General features: G+C 36.0%; 1 protein-coding gene across 1 annotated transcript in view; it reads right to left on the bottom strand.

The window, feature by feature from the left end:
• The window catches only part of LPCAT1 (lysophosphatidylcholine acyltransferase 1), a 58,653-nt gene that overhangs the window by 12,543 nt on the left and 22,457 nt on the right, over positions 1–23,653 (bottom strand). The window contains exons 7-10 of the mRNA XM_027896734.1: positions 19,357–19,391; positions 16,771–16,825; positions 13,819–13,901; positions 4,356–4,481 (exon numbers count right to left, since the gene is read on the bottom strand). Of these exons, the coding sequence (XP_027752535.1) occupies positions 4,356–4,481; positions 13,819–13,901; positions 16,771–16,825; positions 19,357–19,391 (299 nt within the window). The remainder of the gene's footprint in view (positions 1–4,355; positions 4,482–13,818; positions 13,902–16,770; positions 16,826–19,356; positions 19,392–23,653) is intronic.

Below are 23,653 nucleotides of genomic sequence, written 5' to 3'. Positions count from 1 at the left end.
AGCATAATTACCACTATTTTTAGCAAGTAAGCTAGTTTTAGCTGCATTTGACTATTTGAAAACAAACTCCCTTCTTGCATGCTGGGAACCTGCCAAAAACCTTCTAGTGTCTCACAGAGCTGGAAGAACAGCTGGATCCTGTAGATAGCTACTGTAAACTGCAAGCAAAGAGAAACATGCCCTAAGTCAGAAAAGCACAATACATTCAGTTTTGTGTCTGCTGATGTACTTCTGTGCTACTTCATATCATAATGGAGAAAGGATACTGAACAGCTGCAAAATTGACCTTCTTGAATACTCTGAGTACTGCTTTTATCAGAAATGCAGATGGACAACATCCTCCAGAAGTGTGGTGTTTTTTTTTTTTTAATAGATGATCTCTGAACTCTCTGAAGTCACTGAACTATTAGTTAGCTGTGAGGGTTATTACACTGGGGATTAAAAATTCTGCCGACAGTCTGGACCACCACTTCAGGCACACATGTAAAGCAGAAGTTGGCATTGTAGCCTGAATAGTAAAGACTGTTGAGCAAGAAAAGACAGGCATCAGGCCTATGAGGTAATTATTTACTCCTTACAGATCTTTTTAGAAGCCTATAGTAGCATTGTCTAGTAGGATCCTCACAACTGACTTGATAATACTGGAGAGTAGTAGTCAGGAATTCATGCCATTCTTACCAAAATACCAAGGCTTCTAAGAGACGGCAAAATTGATTAAAACCAGTGGGTTTGAATTTCATTGAATTTCACCAGGGCCAGGGAGTATGTAAGGAGGCAAACCTTGCAGGCACTCCAAGGTTGTTGAATATTCCTCCAGGGCAGACATTAATAGTAGCCATCACATGGGTACAAGATGCCAATAATACTCAGGGCAGGAAAGCAAAGAGAATTCAAAAAGAGTTCAAACCCAAATTGCTGCCCATTGCTAAAGATAAAAATTACTAAAAATAATCCTACTGCAAAAGCAAAGAAGTCTAAAAGGTAAGAAGAGTGGATTTTCCTGAAATACGATCTAAAAAAGATAATGTGGTGCAAACTGTATTTTTTGAAACACATAGTCAGCAATGCCATGCTGTCTTCAGTGAAAAGCACAAAGAACCTCACAGTCTGTGTACTAAAGGCATACACCACATCAAGAACCTGCCAAACCAAAGAGTCTTGTGCTACGTGTACACCAATAATAAAACACACATTCACCATGTTACCATATGATAGTTTTGCTGTATTTTCTATACTGATCGCTTTTTGATGCACAAAGTGGAAACCAACTACCATGCAGAAAGACAAAATGTGTCATCTTTACAAGTATGAGTGCTGCCAGGCTGAAAAAAACCCCTAGGGAATACAGATGCATAACCTTCCTTTTTAAAGAATATTTTTTTCCAAAAAGACTTTAAATTAATAAGAAAAATCAGGAAGTAGAAAACAGTGACTAAAACAGATGGACGTAGCACACATCCACTCTTGCTATGTGTTCCAAATCATACCTAGGGTTTTAAAAGTGAAAGATTTGGGATAAAGCAACCATGAAGCAAAAAAATATGAAACAAGCATGGGATATGCAAACAGATGATCCTTAATCTATTGATTCTTTTCTCCTCCTCCCTTACAGCCAACCCCCCCTACCCCAAAAAAAAACCAAAAAAAGCAAAAGGCCAGGACCACTAGAATTAGTTAAACAAAATTTCAGGTTACTTAAGACTTGACTTAAGCCCCATCTAACAGCCTGCAGAATACAGTTACTAAAAAAATTCTACTCTGGTTTGCAATATGTGCTCCATCTGGTTTTTTCTTTTCTTAGAAAAGAGAGATATCTCTTATTTCCAAAAAAACAAAACAATTAAAACTGAGAACAATAACAACTAAAAAAAAAATTAGAAAACTGAATTCTGTAAAAACCACTGATGGTCTAAAAACCACTGTTCCGTAAGAAAGGGGAACAACAGTTACAGTTGGAAGGTCCTTCTAGTTCATGAGCAACGTGGATATAGGAATTAGAACAAACAGAAGTTTGAAAGAATAAAAACAAATCAACTCAAATCAGAACTCAAGGACCTCCTTGCAGGCAACTACCATAAAGCATCTCATAAAAAGATGGAGATGTGATTTAATTAACTGTATTAACACTTCCTGAAGAAGATAATCCAAAGACATCTTTAGTAAGGGACAAAACCCAAACAAGGTTCAATGTCTAGAATATGGTAATAGACCCAGCCCAAGTAAAAATAGAGACTCACTTTAAACAGTGGGTTTATGCAGTAAATAATAAAAAAAAGCAGAGGATTTACAATGTGTAAAAGCTATAATACACACTGCATATAGCTTAGCAATCAGCTCATTGGTCAGACCTAAATTATCAGTCTCAAGAGAAGCAAGACTGCTTGAGGACTAATGAAAGCACAATTTGAGAAGGTTAGTCTATGATCAGTTGATCTCTTTGATAAAGCAGTCATTTTACCAAGGAGTTCAGTGCGAAGCAGCTGAGTTTCAGCCAGCTGTATAGCTCCGTTAACAGAGCCTGAGCTCTTCGTTAGATGAAGCATGAGAACTCACTGCTGTGGCTGCATGGCTTCTGGATTGAATCCCATCCAGCTGAGCACAGACTAAGCAAATTTTTCAGACAATGACAATGAATTCTCTAGATATATAATGTGCACAGAAATAACTCTCCAGTGTAGCAAACTGAGGTGTAAGTTGATTTCAAAGAATGTAAACCAAAAGGAGTCTGAATTTGTCTCACTAAAGAAATCTTTTAAAATTGCATGTTACCTCAAAGGTATGTCACTGGTCAAAAGCAAGTATTAACACTTGATGAAAAATCCATTGGATAAAACTTACTGTTCCAGTAATTTAGCTAAGCAAGTGGATGCTCTTATTGCCTCCCTGGCCTCAAAACCTTTGAATAAACAGCAAAATGACTACATCTCTTCAAACGTGCATTAAAGATGAAGTCATATTACAATTTCATCCAACTGTACCAGAAAAATACCATCATAATAGCCTTCTAATTGGCACATACTCAACTCCAGACAGGATATTTCACCAATGAATAATTTCTCAAACCAGAGAGGGAACTTTTGGGCTGCAGGGAACCTCAATCACAAATGCATGTAACTGTTTTAGAGGCCAAAACAAAAACCCAGAAAAGCATAATTTGAAAGAACAGCTTTAAACTGAGCAGACAGAAGCCAGACAACTTAACAAGAGGATTAAACTGAATCCTGGGATTATCAGCTGCATAATAAGAGACGTGGGTGGTTGGTTTGCTTTGTTTCGCTTGCTATTTTTTCTTGGTACTGTAAATTCAGAGCCTTTGAAACAAAGTGAGAATCTTTTTTTGCCCTTAGAAGCCTCTCCTGTCCTAATGGAAGTCTTTTCAGATGGAGGTCCTTACAATGGATTAATATATGTTTATCATCTGAATGCATAATGTATAGCTGTCCTACATTCCTTATGCTCCAATACAGCTTTGCTCTTTTTTATTTTCATTTATGTACACAAGCTGAAGATGAAGGAAAAAACAGTGGAAGGAAATAAAGGTACAGAATAAAAACATCAAACTGTGCTCTATACTTTCAGTTGATGAGACAAAAAATCAGAAAAGGTGTTTGCATATTAAAACAGTTAATAGGATGACACTGCACATTTAGTTTGTGGTTATTCAACGGGATTACTGGAGAAGCAGGAAAAAAACTGGAGAACACCAGCAACAAGTTCTACTATTTGATTTATGTGAATTTTTCCAGTTTGCTGAGGCTTTTCTGAAAGGTAAAGCCAGCGGGAAATGACACTATGGGAAGAAAGAAGAGAAGATCCATGCTGAATATACTGAGCTAAAGTTTCATTAGAAAGTCCATCTGGCAGTAACCTACTCAAAAGATCAACTACCACTTTCTGCTTCTTGGGAAAGGGTGACCCCTCTGTCCTCACTATTATGAGGTTAATCCAGTCACAAGACTGCCATGGCAGCCCTCGTTTTCCCTTCACCAATGTCCCAGGAAAAGGCAATTGATTCTTAACTGTAACATATATTAGGAATCCCACAGTATTCCTGACCCTCTTCAGAAAGCGTCTTCTAGTTTTGCTCAGGAATGAACGCTTCAGACTCACTCTGCTGACTTGTCAGGCAAAAAATAAGAACTTTACAACCTACTTCACAATCATTAGGATTCAGAGGTGCTGCTTGCAGGTGAATTATAATAATGATTTTATTTTACATGGGTGTTTCCTTGATCATATTATGACAACATTCCATATATATTCATAAATGCAGTATTTTAATATGAAGGAAAAACTGTATAAACATGGATATATAATAAATATGCACCTTACATATAAATATTGTATATGCTCACCCAAGGCTTCTCACAAGCTTTGCAAATTCTAAAAGACACGTATCTGAAGGCAGACGAAGTTGTCCTTCAGCCAAAGCTAGCTGACAGTCTTCAAATGTATAGTCTGTCACTGAAACTCCCAACGCCCTTAAATAAACCAAAGAAACACTGTAAATAAGACAATCTATGAAAAATGAACACGATCATCACTTTTTTAACAGCAAAAAATCCCGTATTATGCTCTCTAGTCCAAAAAATTATAAGAAACAGCCTATAAGAGTAAGTTCACATAGACAGAATGAAATATGGACTTGATCCATTGCAAAACATCTATTTTGACTTTATGAGGCCATACAAATATGCAAGAACAAAAGGGAAAAATTAGGCAGTGCACAGTTTCATAGACATATAAATTCACCTATATTTTCAGAGAAGTGAATAATGAGGGTTTCAAGATTCTTAATCTAGAACACAAATACATATTTATCAATTATTTTCAATATTTTTATTATTAATTTATTAATGTCAGTGTAATCACTTGAGCAGAACAGCTACTACCTTCAGCTAATACTAGTATTATATGACAGGTGACATTTCTCTATAAAGAATTGCTAGAACATAACATATAAAAGCAAGCAGAGTTAATCTCCACGCAAACACAAGCTATTTTTAAGTGTATGATGTGAGAAAGGTAGAAGAAAAAAATACTCTCCAGCTTTTATGTATCAACAATTGTGTATTCATTTTTGCTTTACTTTTAACTTCATGGTCTGTAGTAATAGTAGCACCACAACACACTCCAAGGAAATCCTGATATTGTAGCTGCCCTTCATTTGCTATGCAAAGTTGAGAGGAAGACATTTTAGTTTGGAAGAGGCATTTAAGATTTCAGTTTAAGATAAAATTTAGAAAGGAAACACTGTTCTGTATGAGTTACTCATCTGCCATGATTTCCACCATACTTGATTTTACTTATACTAATACGGAACATTACCTCCTTTATGCAGCCTTTCCCAGTTTAATGAAACCTCAAGAATTTTTTTTATTGACTTACCTTCATTCTTTCCACCTACAGTTTTTCTAACTGACTGCTAATCACCTTTTTCATATGTGAAGTTAATATACACTAATGGCAAGATCGATACAAAACCCCAAGGCATGCCACAGTCAGTCTGGCTTTGATGAAAACTCTGCATTCAATTCTATGCTTTATTATAAATAGTTCGATTTCTAATGGCAGTTGCTTCTCATGCAATGAACAATTTCTATTAAGCAGTCTGTTCCTCAGAATCTCATTCTAAAGCCTTTGAATGCCAATGTAAATAACATAAGCCAACATAAGCTCTTTTGTTCATCAATTAATTATCAAACTTCAGGAATTCCAAGATATTAGTAAGACATGCATTTAACCTTAAAGCTACTGGTCAGGGTTTCACTCTTCTCTTTAAGGTTGACAAAGTCAAACATTCAGGAAGAACACCTTGCTAATAGATATTCAACCTCGAAAGTACCAAATTCACTAAAAATAGGTATTATTTATAAGCTATTTATGAATAAAAGAAGGACATAAAAGGTAGTCATCTTGAATCAATAGCCTTCCTCTTGCCAAGAAGAAACAACAAAAAGGACAAGGCCAACTAAAGCAAAAATATACAGGTACATAGAGAAGTCAAAATCATGCAGATTGTTGAAGACTGGATTGCCTCATATTGGTGATCTTAAGCAATTAAATTCAGTTCCTCCAAATTTTTCTCTTCTTTATGTGTTCCTGTTCCTCCTCCTACAAAGTGTCCTAGTACTATCTGTAAAACAGTAAACACTTCATGGAACAGAAAAGAGATTCCTGTGATACCTTACTTCATCCCAAAGACTTAGAGTTAACATAGCAATGCATATAGTGTAAAATACAGATGAAGAACTCCCCCATGCTGTGGGGATTTAAATCCATTTCCAAGTTCAACCTGACTTAGAGATCAGGTACCATGACTTTTGTCAAAACTTCTGTTTTACAGTATTTAATACAGGGTATTACAAAAGATTGAATCACTGGTATTTTACAATACAGAATCAATTTTCCTCAAAAGAAGAAAAAGAAGCAGATGAAAGAGACAGAATCTATCCTGCCAGTTGAGATTACTTCCCATTCCCTTCTTTTGAACTGTCTGTGCGCTCAATCATCCCTAGAGCCTTCCATGTCAACTGTCAGTGAAATAGCTGAACCTCTAGGTCAGCAAGGACATGCTATAAGCAGTACTGTTCAGAGTAGTATACATAAAAGAATATGATAACAAACAAAGATCTTGTCAAGCCAAGCACATTACACCAAAATTCATCAGTTCTTAAGGCCACAGTAGGTATAGTATGCAAGAGAAATACAGGAACTTACAGGCAATTAGCTAAAGCACAGGGCAACTACATGGAAAAGAGGAAGCTGCTTAAAAATAAGTTAAAAGAAACTGAAAGGATAAAGTGTTCCTCTGTTGCACATATTAGGGAATCAGGAGAAGTAGTAAAACATTTAACAAATAAGATTCTGAAAGGAAAAAAAAAAAATTAGTGTGACTCAAACTGATTAAAAGTGGCAATGAGAATGAAGAGACTTAGAAAAAAAACCAAACCAAACCCCCAACCTTCTCAAGGAAAACAAGAGAAGAGAGACAATTTAAAACATAACCATAAGGTGGCAAGCCAAAGCAAGAAATAATAACTTTTTAAAAACAAAAGCATGACACTTTTCAAACACATCAAAAGAAAGATGACCAGGAAAGATGAGGGCACTCAACCTGGGAGGAGGGTTAAAAACTGACTGCCATCCCAGAACCAATGCCAGATTTAAATACCTTTATAAATAATGGTCCATGAACATGTTGAACGGGTCTAGCTGAAGAGGAATTAAAAAAAAAAACCAAACAAATAATCAACAAACAACCAAACCCAAACTTAAGATACAGAACAAATTCAAAACAAAAGCAGGGATCACCTCAGACTTAGCCAAACCACCAGGGGGAATGACAACCATCATCTTTTTATAGCTTTGTGCATCTCTAATAAAAGACATGGTATTTGGGCCAGTATAGGAAAATGCCCAATACTACTAATACCTGCTCAATGTCAACACATACACGAAACAGGACTGAGAATGGCAAAAGCAGCTTCTCTTGTTCACCTATTGGCAATTTTCCAGTCATTGGACTTTAAAAAAAAAAAAGACAAATGGACATAAACAGTGTATGTGTATATATATATATACACATCCAGACTTTCACAATAACAAAGATCAGAAGTAGAGAAGGGAAGAAACAACTTTAACTCACAGCAAAGTTCAGTCATAGAATCAATCAAGGCCCGATAGAGTCCAAGGGGCTCTTTAGTTCAGAAGACAAATTACAAGCTGTATAGGACCCTGATTTCAGCTCAGAATGTCGAAGAAACTGAAGCTGGAGAACATATAAACTTTATTATTTGTGACAAGAATAGTGAATTTTGCAGTTTCTTAGAATAAAGCCTGGCATACTAGAGCTCCCTGTAAGGCCTGGGTACAACTGCAACTCGCAGGATTTTCTACAGAACCAGTTACTAAACTATTTTAACTTATCTCCAGGGCAACCTTTCTCTACTTCAAACTGCAGGAAAAAAAAAAAAAAGCCAAAGAAAACAGATAATTTCAATTTGAGATGAAAACCACAAGTGCAACTCCATATTTTTAATAAACTAGAAATAAAACAACTTTTCCCGTATCTTTATTTAAAAGCATTTTTTTTCTCTTCTCTTCATACTACCTCTGCTTGCACAGCCAGTTAACATGAGCCTGGACTTTTTAATGTTCAGCAAATTTGTATGGCCTGACATGCATGTCTGGCTCGACAAACCTTGAGATTTTTTCCCTCCCTGACTTCCCTGAAATGCTTGCTATTTACCTTTGAAATTTCATGTAATATGATATCATGAAAGTCAGGAAGTCACTAAAAATAATAAACCCAAATGAAACAAAACCCCAGGAGCTTTCCTGCAAACTCAATCTATGACACAGAACAGTTGCACTTGTTATACCCTGATGTCAACACCAAACAGCTCCCCATACCTAACACTTGTGCAGTCATAATATAAAGTAAATGATCAACTTTCTCATTTTCTGCATACCAATCCACTATGCATGCAAAAGGCTGAACATAAAACAGAATGTGACTGCTGTAATATTATGAGAAGTGAGAGAAAATAGTACAGGCAATATCGTGACATTCTGAATCCACACTTCAACAAAAACACTTTAGAAGTGTTTTAAATTGGTAATAAGCAGAACTGTAAACTAATGAAGAGAATACTTCACAGGTTGCTCAAAAAAACCCTCTATAAATCAGCTATAAACTTTATAAGGTGTTGAAAATATTAAGATGACATCAAATTTGTTATTTTTCTTCATTATCATATGTTCAGCAAAAAGACAGACAAAACACAGTGGACAAATAACTCCAATTACTAGTAGTCATTTGTACAGAAATTTCCTGAACCAGAGACCACTCATACTGCCATGTTTTAGAATCACTGATTAACCACATTTTTTTTTACAGTATATCTCAGCTCTGATGGAGTCACTTTATGTATCTCATAGTGAATGCCACAATTTTGTGCATGTTTTAAAGACTTGCTCCACTTAATTTCAGCTGATCTACTGTTGAGTGCTTTCTCTCTCTTCTGCTATGGAATCCCTTACTGTGCATTTCCAGAACACCCATCAATTTTGCTGACCTTGAAAACAATCCTGAACTATTTTTTTTTTTTTAATGCTTTCCCAAATTGAAGAGCTTTTACCTATTTAGTTTTGGAAGGTCAGAGTAGATAGTCCCTTTTCTCTCCTCAGACTACTACTTTGTGACATTCTCCAAGCAAATGAAGGTCTAGTCATGAGTCTGAAGTTCACATTAGGAATAGAGTATCTCATGATGGTTTAATTTTTAGACAGAAAAAGAAGCTTCCAACAGCTGCACTTCTCCCTGGCTGAAAATGGGTCCTGTAATTGTTGGTCTTGTAGACTTGCACATCACAGATCTTCAAGGGTGAAAAATGAGGCAGATTTTCCTTGTGTTGTCAGCATCGAAAAATCTAGCTCAAACCAAACTGCTGCAAATTATTACTTAACTTTACAAAATATATTTCTTCTGTGAGAAAATAAATGTAGCAAGAAGTTGCACAGTTAACCCTGTTCTGTAACTATGTTTGCCCAACTGCCACAACCACAGCATTCACGGAAATGAACAGAATGCAAATCTCCATTTTTGTATGTGACCTGGAACCCAAACCAAGCACAGAATCCTTTAGGTTGGAAAAGACCTCTGAGATCCTTGGGTCCACCCCCTGACTGATCACCACCTCGTCAGTGAGGCCACAGAACTAAGTGCCATGTCCAGTCATTTCTTGAACACCTACAGGGATGGTACAGGGATGCCTCAGATGGTATAAAAATGCCAAAAAAAAAGTCTTGAATTTCAAAGTTGAATGCTGAGCATCCAAGCAGTACCTGTGCAGAATCACATATGAAACTTCAGACAGCACAGGCAAAGAGCACAGCAGCTTTTCCAAAGTTAAATTTAACTGGTCACTGAAAACAACATATAAATATGAGACAGATCAGTAAGCTACTGTAAACCCACATCCTCAAGGCTACTCTTCAGCAACCAGCATTACTGCATCACATATAGTGGCAGAGATCACATACTGATGCTGTCAAAGCCTTCAAGAAAAAAAAAAACAAAACTGGTTTTGACTGCATAGAAGATGACAAAAGGTAAGATGGAAACAGAAGACTATCTGTAATATTCTTTGCCTTTATCAGTAGCTGGAAAAGAGTATTTGTTTTTCAAAAGCAAAAATGTAATGCTCATATGTCAGGCTGGTAAGTTGCTGCTCTAACTGTATGACATGCTCCAACAAGGGGAAAGATATCCTGGCAAACATTTGACAGAGGAAATATAAGAAAGACAGATGTTTTCAAGTTTCATGTCCAACACGCTGCATTTTAATTGATTTCAGTATGTACTGTAAATATAAAAATACATCTTTAAATGTTTGTGTCAGTGATGAAGAAAAAGAATAACTGGAAAAATGCAAGCTTGACTATGACATTTTGGTATTTCTTCAGGAAGTCTGCCGTACTGGGCTCACCAAAAGAGAAACTTCAGAACTCCTGGCCAGTGTCACACACGTAGTTATAATGCTGAGTTTAGCACTACATATATCAGAAAAATAAAATATTCAAATCAGGAGCGCTGACAGAACTTCGGTTCTGAGTTTTCTTCCAATTTTGAAAATCAAAGGAGCAAAGGTGTCCTGTTTCCATCAAGTTTCAGTTTAAACATCTACCCCATGCAATAATTAACAAATCTGCAATATTTTAGCTTGCTTTTCCCCCAAATTGTACCATCTAAACTGTATTCTTCCCTATTTTGAAGATAGTCTCTGTAAGAGAAACTAAAAGAAAACAAAGGAAAACAAATTGTGCTTATATGTTAATAAGATACCAATGAGTCTGTGTATAATTATTTAATCAGTTTATATCTGTAATTATGGCTGAGGTCACTTTAGATTTGCACAAAGAGCCTGCAGTGCAAATTTTCACAATTAGCTGCCTACACTACCACTGACTTATCTATGTACAAAAGGAATTTTTGCAACTAAATAGAAGCTGAACAACTGTCATACTCCTTCCAAGTATATCTGAGACCTAAGGGATAGCAAGGTAACAAACCAGCTTTTTTTTTTTTTTTTGGCAAAGTGGGAGTGAAAGAGTTACCTACTTTTTCTTTAGAATAGAATTTCTACACTCTAAACAGTGGTAAAATGAGAAAACTCGGGTTGAGACAAAAAGACAGTGTAAGAGGGAAAGTAAAAGCCGCACACACAAGTGAAGCAAAACAAGGAATTCAATCACCACTTCCCATGGGCAGACAGGTGATCAGCCATCCCCAGGAAAGCAGGGCTCCCTCAGGCATCACAGTGAATTGGGAAGACAAAACGCATCACTCTGAAACAACCCCCTTTCCGTCTTCATCCTCCAGGTCTATATGCTGAACATGGTGACATATGGCATGGAATGTCCCTTCGGTCAGTTGGGGTCAGCTTGCCCTCCCAACTCCTTGTATGACTGCCTGTTCCTGGCCTGAAACAGAGTCAAACGGCCAGGCACACTTTGGATTTCACTTTTTAGGCAAGTAAAATCATCCAAGCTGCAAAAAACTGACATCCTAAGGAAGTAAATCTCCAAGAATGACAGCATCTCCTCCATCAGATATTCAGTTTATATGTATAAGCAAACAGGAACTATCTAGAGAACCCCATCACTGGCATCTGTGTGTGGTTGCCCATGGAAAAGCTAATCAAATAAGGTTAAACCAAAAATTTTTCAAAGAATCAACAAGAGTAAGCAGCATAAGAACCAATTCTTATCAAATTCTTATTAAATTATCCATTAAAATTCTTCTTGTCAAATGTTTTGTTCAACACTTAATAGGAGCTGTTCACAAGTAAAAATTATTGTGAAGGCAAACAATTTCAGAAGTGGAAACTGTACCTATTGCCGCACTCAGCAACTTCTATCAGGTTCCCTCGAAATCAGAAGCAAGACGTAAGCTTTCCACAACACTGGCTCTAGACTCATGTCTAGACAACATTATTTTTTGGGATTGCCACCTCTGATGGTGGAAAATATCCAGTAGGATTACTCTTCCTCCAGAAAAATATGAAAATATGGAGAAAAAGGGGAAAGTAGACATCTAAATAGACCCCGACCCCTTGACAACAAAATGTTACACTGCCACCGACTCAATTTTCAAGAAAAGCAAGAGAAATCTCAACAAAGCAGCAATAGTGCCCTTTGTTCAGCAATGCAGAATACAATGCTGGCACCAAATGGCACCTGAGGTACTTGAGGTGCAACTGCTACAGCTCCAGAATAGTCTGACAGCATCTGAGCTGGTATCTCCTGTACCAAAAGCCACATGAATGAATAGGAAAGTCTGGAGAAGTCCCACTAGAAGTAGGTATCTGGAAGCAGTCAGAAGTAAATAATTTTTGACTATGTTGGTGTTAACTGGCCTATAGTTATCCATGGTATCCAGGCATCAATATTCTTTTTCATTCTGCACTTTAACTTCAAAACTTTGATATCCCATCACATTTATTTTCCCATTCACATCAACACAGCATCTACAGCCTCCTCTTCATCTCAAAGCAAGTTGTATTTGATAACACCTATTCTGATCCCCTTTAGACCTGCATCCCACTTCTGTTACCCCAAATACCTAATTCTTCAGGGATGGGAGTGAGAAACAAAATAATATCTAAGCACACCTAGAAGGGAAGGTTTTCAATATGCCTGTTGTTGTAAACTTCTGTAGGCTTTCACAATTTCTCCTTAAAACACACAGTATCCGTCATCTGATTGGAGCAAAGTTAAGAATGAAGGTTTAATAACATGGTCTTCTATTCAAAGTCTGAGAACAATACTTAACGTAGTGACAGCTGAGTGTCTTCAATTAACAACAAAAGCCTTTGAGGCCAACATACAGGTCCTTTTGTACAATGGATCAAGTATTGATCTGTCATCATATTATATTCCTTAACACTCTCAAGAAAAACTCCCAGACCTGCATTCTGCTTATAAACCAGAGAAGAATTATCACCTACTATTTACAAACTGGCCCTTGGCTTAAACCAGTAACTTAGAAACGGAAGAGAAGTTGCACAAAGGAAATTCAGATTTCACAAGTTCTTTCAAAATCAGGACCATGAAGATTCAGACATCTCTCAAGAGTTATCAGTGCTGTAAATACCAAAAAGAGTATCTATTGACTAATGAAGGATTTACTGAAAGGACAAAGAATGAATGAACAAGAAGGGTTAATAAAAAAAAAAAAAAAAAAAGAGTAGAAGTATTAAATGTTGCCTTTATTATACACTATAGACAAGTGTCCTAAGTGTTGACACATGAATATTTAATTTCAATTAATTTGCATTATATCAGTGCCCTGTTTCCAACAGATGTGTCTTTCCTGTTCAAAATAACCACAGGCTAATAACAAATATATGAAACTATTCTTAACCTCATTAAAAGAGTAACAGCTTAAAATGCAATCCCAACAACAAAAATTTGGTTATATTAGCTTTCCTAAAATTCACCCATACCTTTCTCCCAAAACACTAAATACCCACAGGAGCAAGCAGAACAGGCTCATTATATGAAGACATGTTAAAAAACAAACAAACAAACAAACAACAACAAAAAAATCCCAAACCCACCAGCTCCTACAATTCTTGCTGTATTTGTGGCTCCCTGGCTTCCTCATAGAGGAAGGCGACTGCTCTGTAAAAAGTTTTGTAGACTACAAGCTTCTTTGTGAGCAGGCAACTATGCTGACTTGATTGTGATATTTCCTTCATCCTAAATTTAAAATGACACATCTATTTTTATTCTGTATTACAAGATACTTACTCTGCCATTACACGTCTGACATTATTGGCATATAACACTGGATTTTTTCTTTCTTCTTCTGAAGGAATATACACGGGTAGAAACTGCATAAAGAGAACTGAATTATACCAAAAATATTTAACATTTTAAACAATCTCTCTTATAGCATTATGGTGAAAATTGTGTACAGTTTGTTATTACTTACAAAATTATATTAACAAAAGGAAAATTATATTAACAAAAGGACTATAGAAAAAATAAAAATTCAACTCTTAAATGCTTAAGTATACGTCATACTTCTAGAAAATTCATGTAACAGACTCTGTTCATTTTTTATCTCATAGAACCCAAGCAGAGTTTTATCTTCCTTTCATAAGTAAGACTAGGAATTTTTAAGTAACTTACAAGTAATAGCATTTTCTTGGATAAACCTTTCTTTTACATTCTTTTGTTCAGCTCTTTCCAGATAACCAAAAAGTTTCACACTGGTCTTCAAAAAATTAAATAACAACTGGGGAATAAATATGAAGTAATTTCAGCAAATATTTCTCAATAACTTTAAAGTTAGTTGTATTTTCAGAATTACATAATGGTATGATCAGCAGTACCCAAACACTGCCATTAGGTGTTTTTCTGTTCCATATAATGGACAAATCTTGACTTTATTTTGGGTTTTGCTAGGTTTCTTTATATGCACCACTGCAACTGAAAACATATGACTCCTATCTTCTAGGTTTACATTACAAGCAGATACATCAGTGTGATGTAATATACAAAAGGACAACGACTGTGAAGTTAACAGAGGTGGAAAACTGTTCCTTAAACTTCCAAGTCCTATTCCATTTATTTGAGTTGCAAACTGTTGTCAAGTCATCCATCCAAATACAGAACAAGTTTGAATATGAGGAGATTTCAGAAGTGCTCTACATGTCCATGCCTAACTAGATATAAATAGCATGATATTTCAACAGCATTAACAAAACCAGAAGAACTCTCAAGCTGCTGCAGACTGTGATGGACGTATGAACACTGAAGCTGACAGGCCACCAAAACAAACTGACGAGAGCCAAAACAATTTACATGTGTAGATGATCATACCTCCGTTCTTCTTCACAACATTACTTGCATGCAGTTCCAAGTACAGGATGGATAGATGGGCCAATATTTACAGAAATCTATTATAAAACCTACATAGGTGCTTGATTCTCAATATATATACTGGATGACACACATGGTATATCAGAACATACATTATATGCAGACAAGCACAGACTAACTAATTTTGGATCCTGATTGTTGCCTGTTAAACCTTACCAGCTATTATTTAATCAAAAACAGACTGATGTTCTGTTGTTCTGCTGTATGTCTCCCTGAGTTATCAGATCATCAGCAGTAACTGTGGTACCAAGGCCGGTTGGTATTTGCTAATATCTCCGTGCTGATGGAACAGAGCAGGAATAAAAAGCAACAAACTCTGAAGACCAGGGGAAAAATATGGCTTAGAACAACTAGTTTTTCTTCTACATTCCTAAATCTGCTGCACTTCCTTAAAAAAACCACCAGATTCAACAAGTAGAACTCAAGTGTTCTGCCTCATACCTGAAAGCAGCCTTGCAAACACCTCTGCTCCTCTACCCTCTGCCAGCTCCCGCTTTAGAAGGTCACTAGTTAGTTTGCTTTTTTTAAAGACTATCAAAGATCATAACTTATTATGCAAGATCTGTAAGAGCTACAGAAACTCAGGATCTGCTAGCAGCTGCTGTCTCAAAAATCAAGAAAGCTCAGCAGTGTTCACTTCTGTGTGAAAGAACACATTTTACTTGCCTAGGGCAGAAAAACACGTTCCTGAGGTAGAGTAAAAATCCTGCCAACCAACTGGTTTGTCCTATCCCTGCATAAGGCAGTCACTCCCTTACCTTTCCGAAAAAAAAAGGTCACTATTTTGGAAATCAATTTTTTTTTTTTTAATATATGCTATAAATAGCTGATGATATCCAACTAAAGTGATAACACAAACCACAAATTTCTACAACAGATACAACCATTTAGTGGTTGGTATTTTGTACATTCATTAATTTTGAGAATAACTGACTGCATAAATAAGCAAACACAGAGCAATAATAAGTACTGTGATTGGCATGCATTATATGTCACTACTGTAACACAATGTATGTAAATATGCAATAGTTCTTCCTACTGATTTACCCTGTCATCAGTTCCATCTGTCAGACCTAAATAGCTGCTTCATTATTCAGAAAGCAAAAGAATTGCAGAACATCTGTCAAATATCCTATAACACTTTCCAAATACTGTAATTGTCCACAAAAATGCAATTACTCTGTCTAGAATGCATAAAGACAACAATTTAAAAGGAATGGCTTTAATTGTTTTTTCATTGTCACTACAATAGTCTTCAGCCTTAGGATCACACTGTTTTCCTCAAAACAAAGTTAAGAATATAGATAGATTTTCTTTCTGTTTTCCTATTTTCACATTTTGACCAGTGCAGCCTAATTACAAATTATCCAGACATTAAACAATATGTCCGACCTATAAGAAAACACCCACAATTTTCCTCTACAAGATAGTCCTTAGTTTGTACATCAGCATTCACATACTTGGATGTCTAACATGCAAAGTTGGTACACTACTTGGAATAGTAATCAGGTCGTTAAAAGACAAGAAATTAGTTCACAAAAGACTCTTTGAACAGAGTCAGAAATGTATCTACTCCATTTAAACCAATAAGAAAGTAAAGTCTTATGCCAAGGGGAAAACTGTATTTTGCTGTTCATTTTCTAGAGTACATTTTCAGACACAGAAGCCATTTGTCTAAAATATAAGTGGTATTTTAACCTGTTTTTACAGACAAACATACAAAGTTTGAACACAAACTTTTACTGCAGAATCAAGTATAATATTACATATTCTGAAACTGCTCAGAATAAACGTGTTTGGTTTTTTTTTACTGACCTCAATTTCCACAGAATTGTGAAACTGACATAAAGTAAGCCACAGAATTTCAAACCTAAAAGGGGCAAAAGATGGGAAGGGATGGAGAAAAAAATTTATATGTAGTGAAACAGTAGTACATTTTACTCTAAAGCTCTCAAGTAGCATTCTTACTTGTAGGTATGACCATATTCAGATAAAAAATTAACAGAAAAGGTCTTTGAAAGTATTTCTACACATTATATTCTGTAAGGTGCAACTAAAGCAGTTTACACTGAATTGGCATCTTAAAAAACACTCAAAAGCGAGAAGACAAACAGTAAAAGATAATGTATGCATAATGTGTAAAGAAAGAGTAAGTCTGTTTCAGGAAAATGCTGTATTCAGCACAGAGTTGGCAAGATTAATTATAACCAATGAGATTTTATCATTACCTCGCTTTGGAATCAAAGTTCATTATACTGCAGAAGTCTGTTAATGAAATTCTACGTGAGCTTTATTAGCCTAAGATACAAGATAACTGGAATCAACTTGACCTTGGAAAGCATTAAGGTTCAAATCCAGGAAAGGATTTAGTAAACCTAAATTAGGGAGCAGAGTTAGTAACCCCATTTTTACACAGTATCTAGGTAGTTACAGAAGTCAATCATTGTGAGGGGAGGGCTGCTCAAAATCCTCTTACACAGATACAGTGCAGTTCCTAGAAGCAAAACCTCACTCATTTTGTTGTACACTCATAGAGGAGTGCAAAACATTTTCCCTCCTTCCTTCCTACTCTTCTTCCAACACATTAAAGCAAACTAAAGGATTAAGAACAACAGTGGAATCTGTGATTTAAAGTTTACAGCACTGATAGGAAACATCAAAGTCTGGTTTGTAGGTCTTTGTCTAAGAGCATTAAATCCCTCCAATAAGTTACAAGTAAACTTTTCTCTCTGTCAGCTCTCTGGAATCCTAAAAGATTAAACTTTAAATTTAAATAAAAATCTAGAACTGATAGAACCTCTATCTAACTCAAGTCTAATGTAGAAAAAAATTAGGTTATATACTATAGTCAACCTTTGTTTCAAGGTAAAGTCAGCTGATCTGCTCTGCATTCTGTCAAATTAGTAAAAACATTACTGTCAATAAGTGGAAGAAAGTGTAAATTTGTATGTGACAAGTTCTCAATCCATTTTATAGGTTACAACACCTTTGAACAAACAATACTCCTGGATACAGCAACATTTCCAGATTAAGTTTTGGCTAACACTAAAACAGAAGAGACACACTTGTTGAGAAAAAAACTGTATCAGTCTTAACATTATTTTCTGCTCAGATATCAGAAATACATTTTAGGTCACTCAGCAGAATTAATCCTAATTAAGTAAAGCTGTAATTTAAACTGACCCAGTCAATTCATGTAACATCACATGGTGCCTCAGACTCAGATTTGGCTTTAATTTAATTTAACTTTTTTAGCAGAGGTTAGCACTTCAGAATAAAGGTTTTGTAGACATTACAGTGATCTGAGGCAACACATCTACAACTTCATTCCCTCTTCCTCTTATATGTTATTGCCTCCTCAGTTAGGACACTAAGCTGGAAGTAAGCTACTTGCCTTTCGCCTCTATGGCTGAGTTACTTTTTTAGGTGAATTGCAGTGCAAATGCAGGGGAAGAGGTAGGAGCTCATGAGAACAGAAATCCCTTAATGCAGTAAATGCTACAGTGCCTATTTACATTATACACTATCACGGATTTACAGTATACACTATCACGGATTCACCTACTTCTAATGTGGTATATTAATTGTAAGATGAACTTTTAAAAGTTATCAATTAATTCCTCAAGTCTACAGATCTACTCACGGTCTTAATTAGACCTGATTCCCAAGTGCGAAACTAACTGACAAAATTCTAAATTACTTGAGTCTTGGCAAATCCAAACAGTTTCCTTGTTACTACTAAAATACAGTATCTCAGGTGGGACATTTAAAACAATACAAGGCATTAAAAAAGAAGTCAACTCCCTTTACTTAGGGTTAAAAAATTTCTTGTTTTCACTTTCACCTAGACGTTTTAGAATATCGACTCAAATTCCAGCATGAAAATAATGCTTAATTTTTTTTTTTTTTTAAAATCAGGAACTGCTTCATTTAATATTTTACATTGCATGACTTTGCAAAATCAAAGTTATATGGAAACAGTATCTCCAAACTCTCTGAGTTGACTTTTTCCATTACATAAGACTAATTTCAAAAAACAGCCCTACAGATTTTATACAGTAATATACCAAATCAATTTGCAGGCAATAAAATACATAGAGCAGAAACAAGTTGCTTTACTTCAGGCACTTGGCTTAAAAAAAAAAAAAAAATTTGAAATAAAAATCTAAAATCCATTCTGCAAACCAACAAAATCAAAGTAGCAGAAGTACATTGTTTATACCCGGATTTCTCTGAATCATTATTATCATAATTAGGGAATAATAGATAAAAGATAAATTAATCCCAAAGAACAATCCAATAACCAGGAATTGTTTGACTATATATGCCTGTAAGTCATGTAAATAAAAACTAATGGAAGAAAGCAATCATGATGCAAGCAAGAAAACATAAACCACTTACGCTCCTGGTCCTTGCCATGTCCATGTGATTGTGTCCTAAGAAAAGAAGTATGACAGTTCCGATTAATTACTGTGCTTTCAACTTTTTATACTGCAGACAGCATAACTGACAACATAGGACTATAATGTTTTCATGGAAATTTCAATGCACTGTTTGCAAAAGTTCTTAACCCTGTTAGGAAGCAGCCTATCTTCTACATAGCTAGGAAACACCCAAAGGCTATGAAGAGAAAGTTACTTACTGTAAGGTGATGTTCCTTAATATGCATAGTCCACATGTATTTATTTTCTTAACCCACCCTGCTTGACGGAGTGTCCCTACAGTGTACTTGGATGTCCCAGCAATAGATACGAACACTCTAACACTCCTGAAGTGTCTGGGACCTGTGGAGATGACTGTAAGGAAGTCTGTTCAACAGACGTAAAGCAGTAGGATGGGTAAAACCTTATGTCTTACCTCAAACAAAGTATTTACACACAGACACCATACATCCACCTGCCTGATCCAAGAATCAAAAGGTACATTCTAAGACATCTACACCTACAAATTTACTTTCGGGGAAGACCAGCAGCACTTTTGCATGGCCAAAATGAACATGGTGTGAAACACTAAGAGAGGACAAATAGCAATGAAAGTATTTGTTAGATGCAAATAGCAAAAAGGAGTCAGAGACCTGGAAAGGATTATATAACAGATATAAGAGGTAACAGGAAGCAATATGACAGTAAAAGTCATCACATTTTTAACTGTAAGACTAAGAAATAGTACAGGAAAAAGACTACAAGACTTAGAGATGACATTTAAATGTAGAAGTAAGAATCTAAAAACCTGAAAATTAGTTCTGTTCTAACTGGGAAAAAAAAAGTTCAAGTCATTAAAGCAAGAGGACTCATTAAATTCAGGGTTCTAAAAGACCAGATCAGAAAGATATTTATTTCAACTTACTGAAAATGTTCCAGTTCAGTTCTATGCTACCATCCAAATCCATTTTAGAGAGTTCATGTGATCACATGTGCCATGACCATGAAAAACCAAGTCAAACTCAAGTTTTAATTACCATTTAGAGCAAAAGGCTGTCACAACTAAAAATAAAAGAAAGCAAATCCATCCATAAATGGTGAAAAATGTGATTTATGTGACAGAATACTTATTTATCATATTTCGTTTGACTGAAAGTAGTTGTCAAAAGTCAAGTTTTAAATTTTTAGTGGACCTTCATGATACACTGACCTTACTCTCCAAGCCATTGTTCTATTTATATCAATCAACATATGTACATAAAAAGAAGGCTTATCCATGTAGTGACCTTTCAGAACTTCATTGTCTATAGCTTTACGGTTACACTGTTTCCGGCTATTTTGATGTCTCTGATACCACCACAAGTAAACGCACTATGGGGTTTGGTTTCTTTCCACGTGGGACTTTCATTTACAAACCCTGAGAAACCAGCGTAGACAGCTAATAATTTATCTAGAGACTAGATCTGCCTTGTAGAACATTACAGAATTACACATATCCAACTCAGCTCTCTAAATTGCAACAGTGCAGAAGGAAATAAAGAAAAATGAGATCTCCACAAAAGTATCTGGATCACTGAACAGTGAGTAAGTATTTTCAGAATCCAGCCTTGTGCTGGCTAGCTGGCAAGTCAAACTCAAAAATAATCCATGTATTTATCAACAATCCTGCAAGAAAATTCCCAATGTCAATGTCATAGCAGACATGCATGCTTTCTCTCATCAAGAACACCAGGACGCAGCAGGGATGGTGGCTATAAATGTTATTTTCTAGGGGAAAATAGAATTCTGGTCTGCAAGAGGCAGACCCATGCTATAGCAGACTGCTACCAGTATATCCAATATTTTTATGATAAAAACTGCAGGAAGACAATGGGAAGTGGCATTTTCCTTACCCAGTTACCTTTTATATTTATCACTGCTACCAGCTTATCCCTATGGACAGCATTCACTTCAATAGCATTCAGAGTACACTTTGAAACTACTGTATCTAGGTAATAAAAATACTTGAATTGTGGGGAAGTACATAAAACTATAGAATGGCTTGGGTTGGAAGGGACCTTTAAAGGCCATCTATTCCAATCCCCCTGCAATGAGCAGGGATGTCTTTAACTAGATCATGTTGATCAGAGCTCCATCCAACCTGACCTTGAATGTTATCCCCCGTTATTTCCCCTCAGCATGGGAGGAAATAGGGAGAAGGGTCATCTTCCCTATAGTTTGAATTTGACACAAGAAGATACTGACAATCATGTCAACCTTCAAAAAGCAGATTGGTTGTTGTTTTTACATGTTCAGTCAACCCTGACATACCAACACTGCACAGGAGATGCTGCCAAACCCCTTATCAAATAGCAGTTACTTAGAGAAGACACTGGGACGTAAAAATACATTTAAAATGGCTCTGTGATATTTATATAGGTATACAGCCTTTCATAATCACCAGCACTCTGACACAAAATTCAAATGAAGAAACAAAGAAAATAAGTGTAAAAACAAATTGCGGTAGAACTTATGGATGAAGACACTACAGCATTTTATTTTGGTAACAGGCAATAGCTCTCAAGCATCCAATACCCAAAATATTACCAGACTAGATAACCAGTAGCAAATTTTGAATATCAGGTCTAAATATTTTAAGCCTTAAAATTTCCTTTTGCTCATGGATCATATTAATATACAACTTCTAAAGAAACACTGATACAGGACCAGAGATGTCATCTAACACAAATAATCACAAGCCCCAAGACAACAGGTATCCAGGGGGCAACCCTGACTTTAAAAAAAATAAGATAGAGAGTTCTTCACAGCAACCAGAACTGTATTTATTTTCTAGAAAAGAACTGAATTTACTTCTTTCCTTCTGCCACATTTCAGCCCACTGCAGAACAGCAGTGCTTTCCCCAGTTCTCGAACAGAGTGCAATGAAATAAATATGTAAGAATGCCCACACCTACTACATTCACCCCAGGCTCTGATCTCAAAAAGCCTCCCAGTACAGCAGGTGCACTCAAATCCAAGACTGTTCTCATCTGTACTGTGGAACTCAGAGCTCTGAATGTAGATCTGAGCAGGTACTTCAAGTAAAGAGCAGTGGGGTGATTGCACACAACACATACCTGGAATTCACTGGCTAAGCCAAGATCTTAAGAAGTTTCTTTCTAAACCTAAAATTATAATATGCAGTAGTTAAACAAGACAACAAGCAGGAAGCCAGGGATAATAAATGTTTGCTAAAAATGGTGTCTCAGTGTATGAAAAACAATATTCTCTCCCTGCTATGTTGTTCTTACATGTGTTGTGGTTAAATCCCAGCTGGCAACTAAGTACCACGCAGCTGCTTGCTTGCTCATTCCTCCCCCAGGGTGGGCAGGAAAATCAGGAAAAAAAGGTAAACCTTGTAGACTGATATAAGAATAGCTTAATAACAGAAATAATCTAAATCTGCATTCTAACCAAAATAAACCTCAACTTCATGTGTCACATCATATTCCTCCTTCCTCTCCTCATTCTAACTCTGTTGCAACTCTTCTGCAGCCCCCAAGCTAATGTAAAAATCAAGTAGTTATAGCAATTAGCACCCCTGTCATTAATGATTAAATCTTAGGAAGGTCTCTAGGAAGTAGACCTTAGGGGGTTAAATGACTCAGAAAGGCACTGAAAACTGTTTCACATCAATTAAAAGTTGTGGGGAAAAGTAAAGTCCCATACACAAATTCAGGCCAGCTCACAATGGATATCTATATAAATAGTTACAGTTTCTTTTATGATATTTTGCAGTAACACAAAGAAATGATGAAAATTTTCATTTACATTTATATTGATTTACTTCAATGTTAAAACCTCAAAATTTCTGTTAATAAAGTGTTAGGATCATGCAATACAAGTTTACAAACTTTGCATATTATGTACTATGAGCAATAAGGACATCTCAGTATGCAACTGGTTTTTTTCCTGAAAACAAAACAATTGTGTAAGGAGAAGTCCCCAGGCAACCTGCTACAATACAAGCAAGCATAGCTGTTGTTGTCACAGCATCTGCAAAGATAATTTCTGTGTTTGTTACTGCAAACTAGTTGACCGCCATCACATCTTTTCTCAGTCAAGAGCAAATGGTGGTCTAAGTATATCAACTCTGTTTGGGTACTTTCCTTTTTTAATCAAGCTTATGTGTTATATTACGCTGTAAGTCAACAGAAAGAACAATGGATGGAAGTATTTGTAAGAAACTCAGGTACCAAGAGGAAACAAAATCCTTCCTTAGAACAAGGGGTTATTAA

This window comes from Empidonax traillii, unplaced genomic scaffold, assembly GCF_003031625.1.
Source record: "Empidonax traillii isolate 1590-97213 ecotype Southwest subspecies unplaced genomic scaffold, ASM303162v1 scaffold514:size563947, whole genome shotgun sequence".
NCBI classification, from domain to species: domain Eukaryota; kingdom Metazoa; phylum Chordata; class Aves; order Passeriformes; family Tyrannidae; genus Empidonax; species Empidonax traillii.
This window is presented reverse-complemented; position numbering and strand designations above follow the sequence as displayed.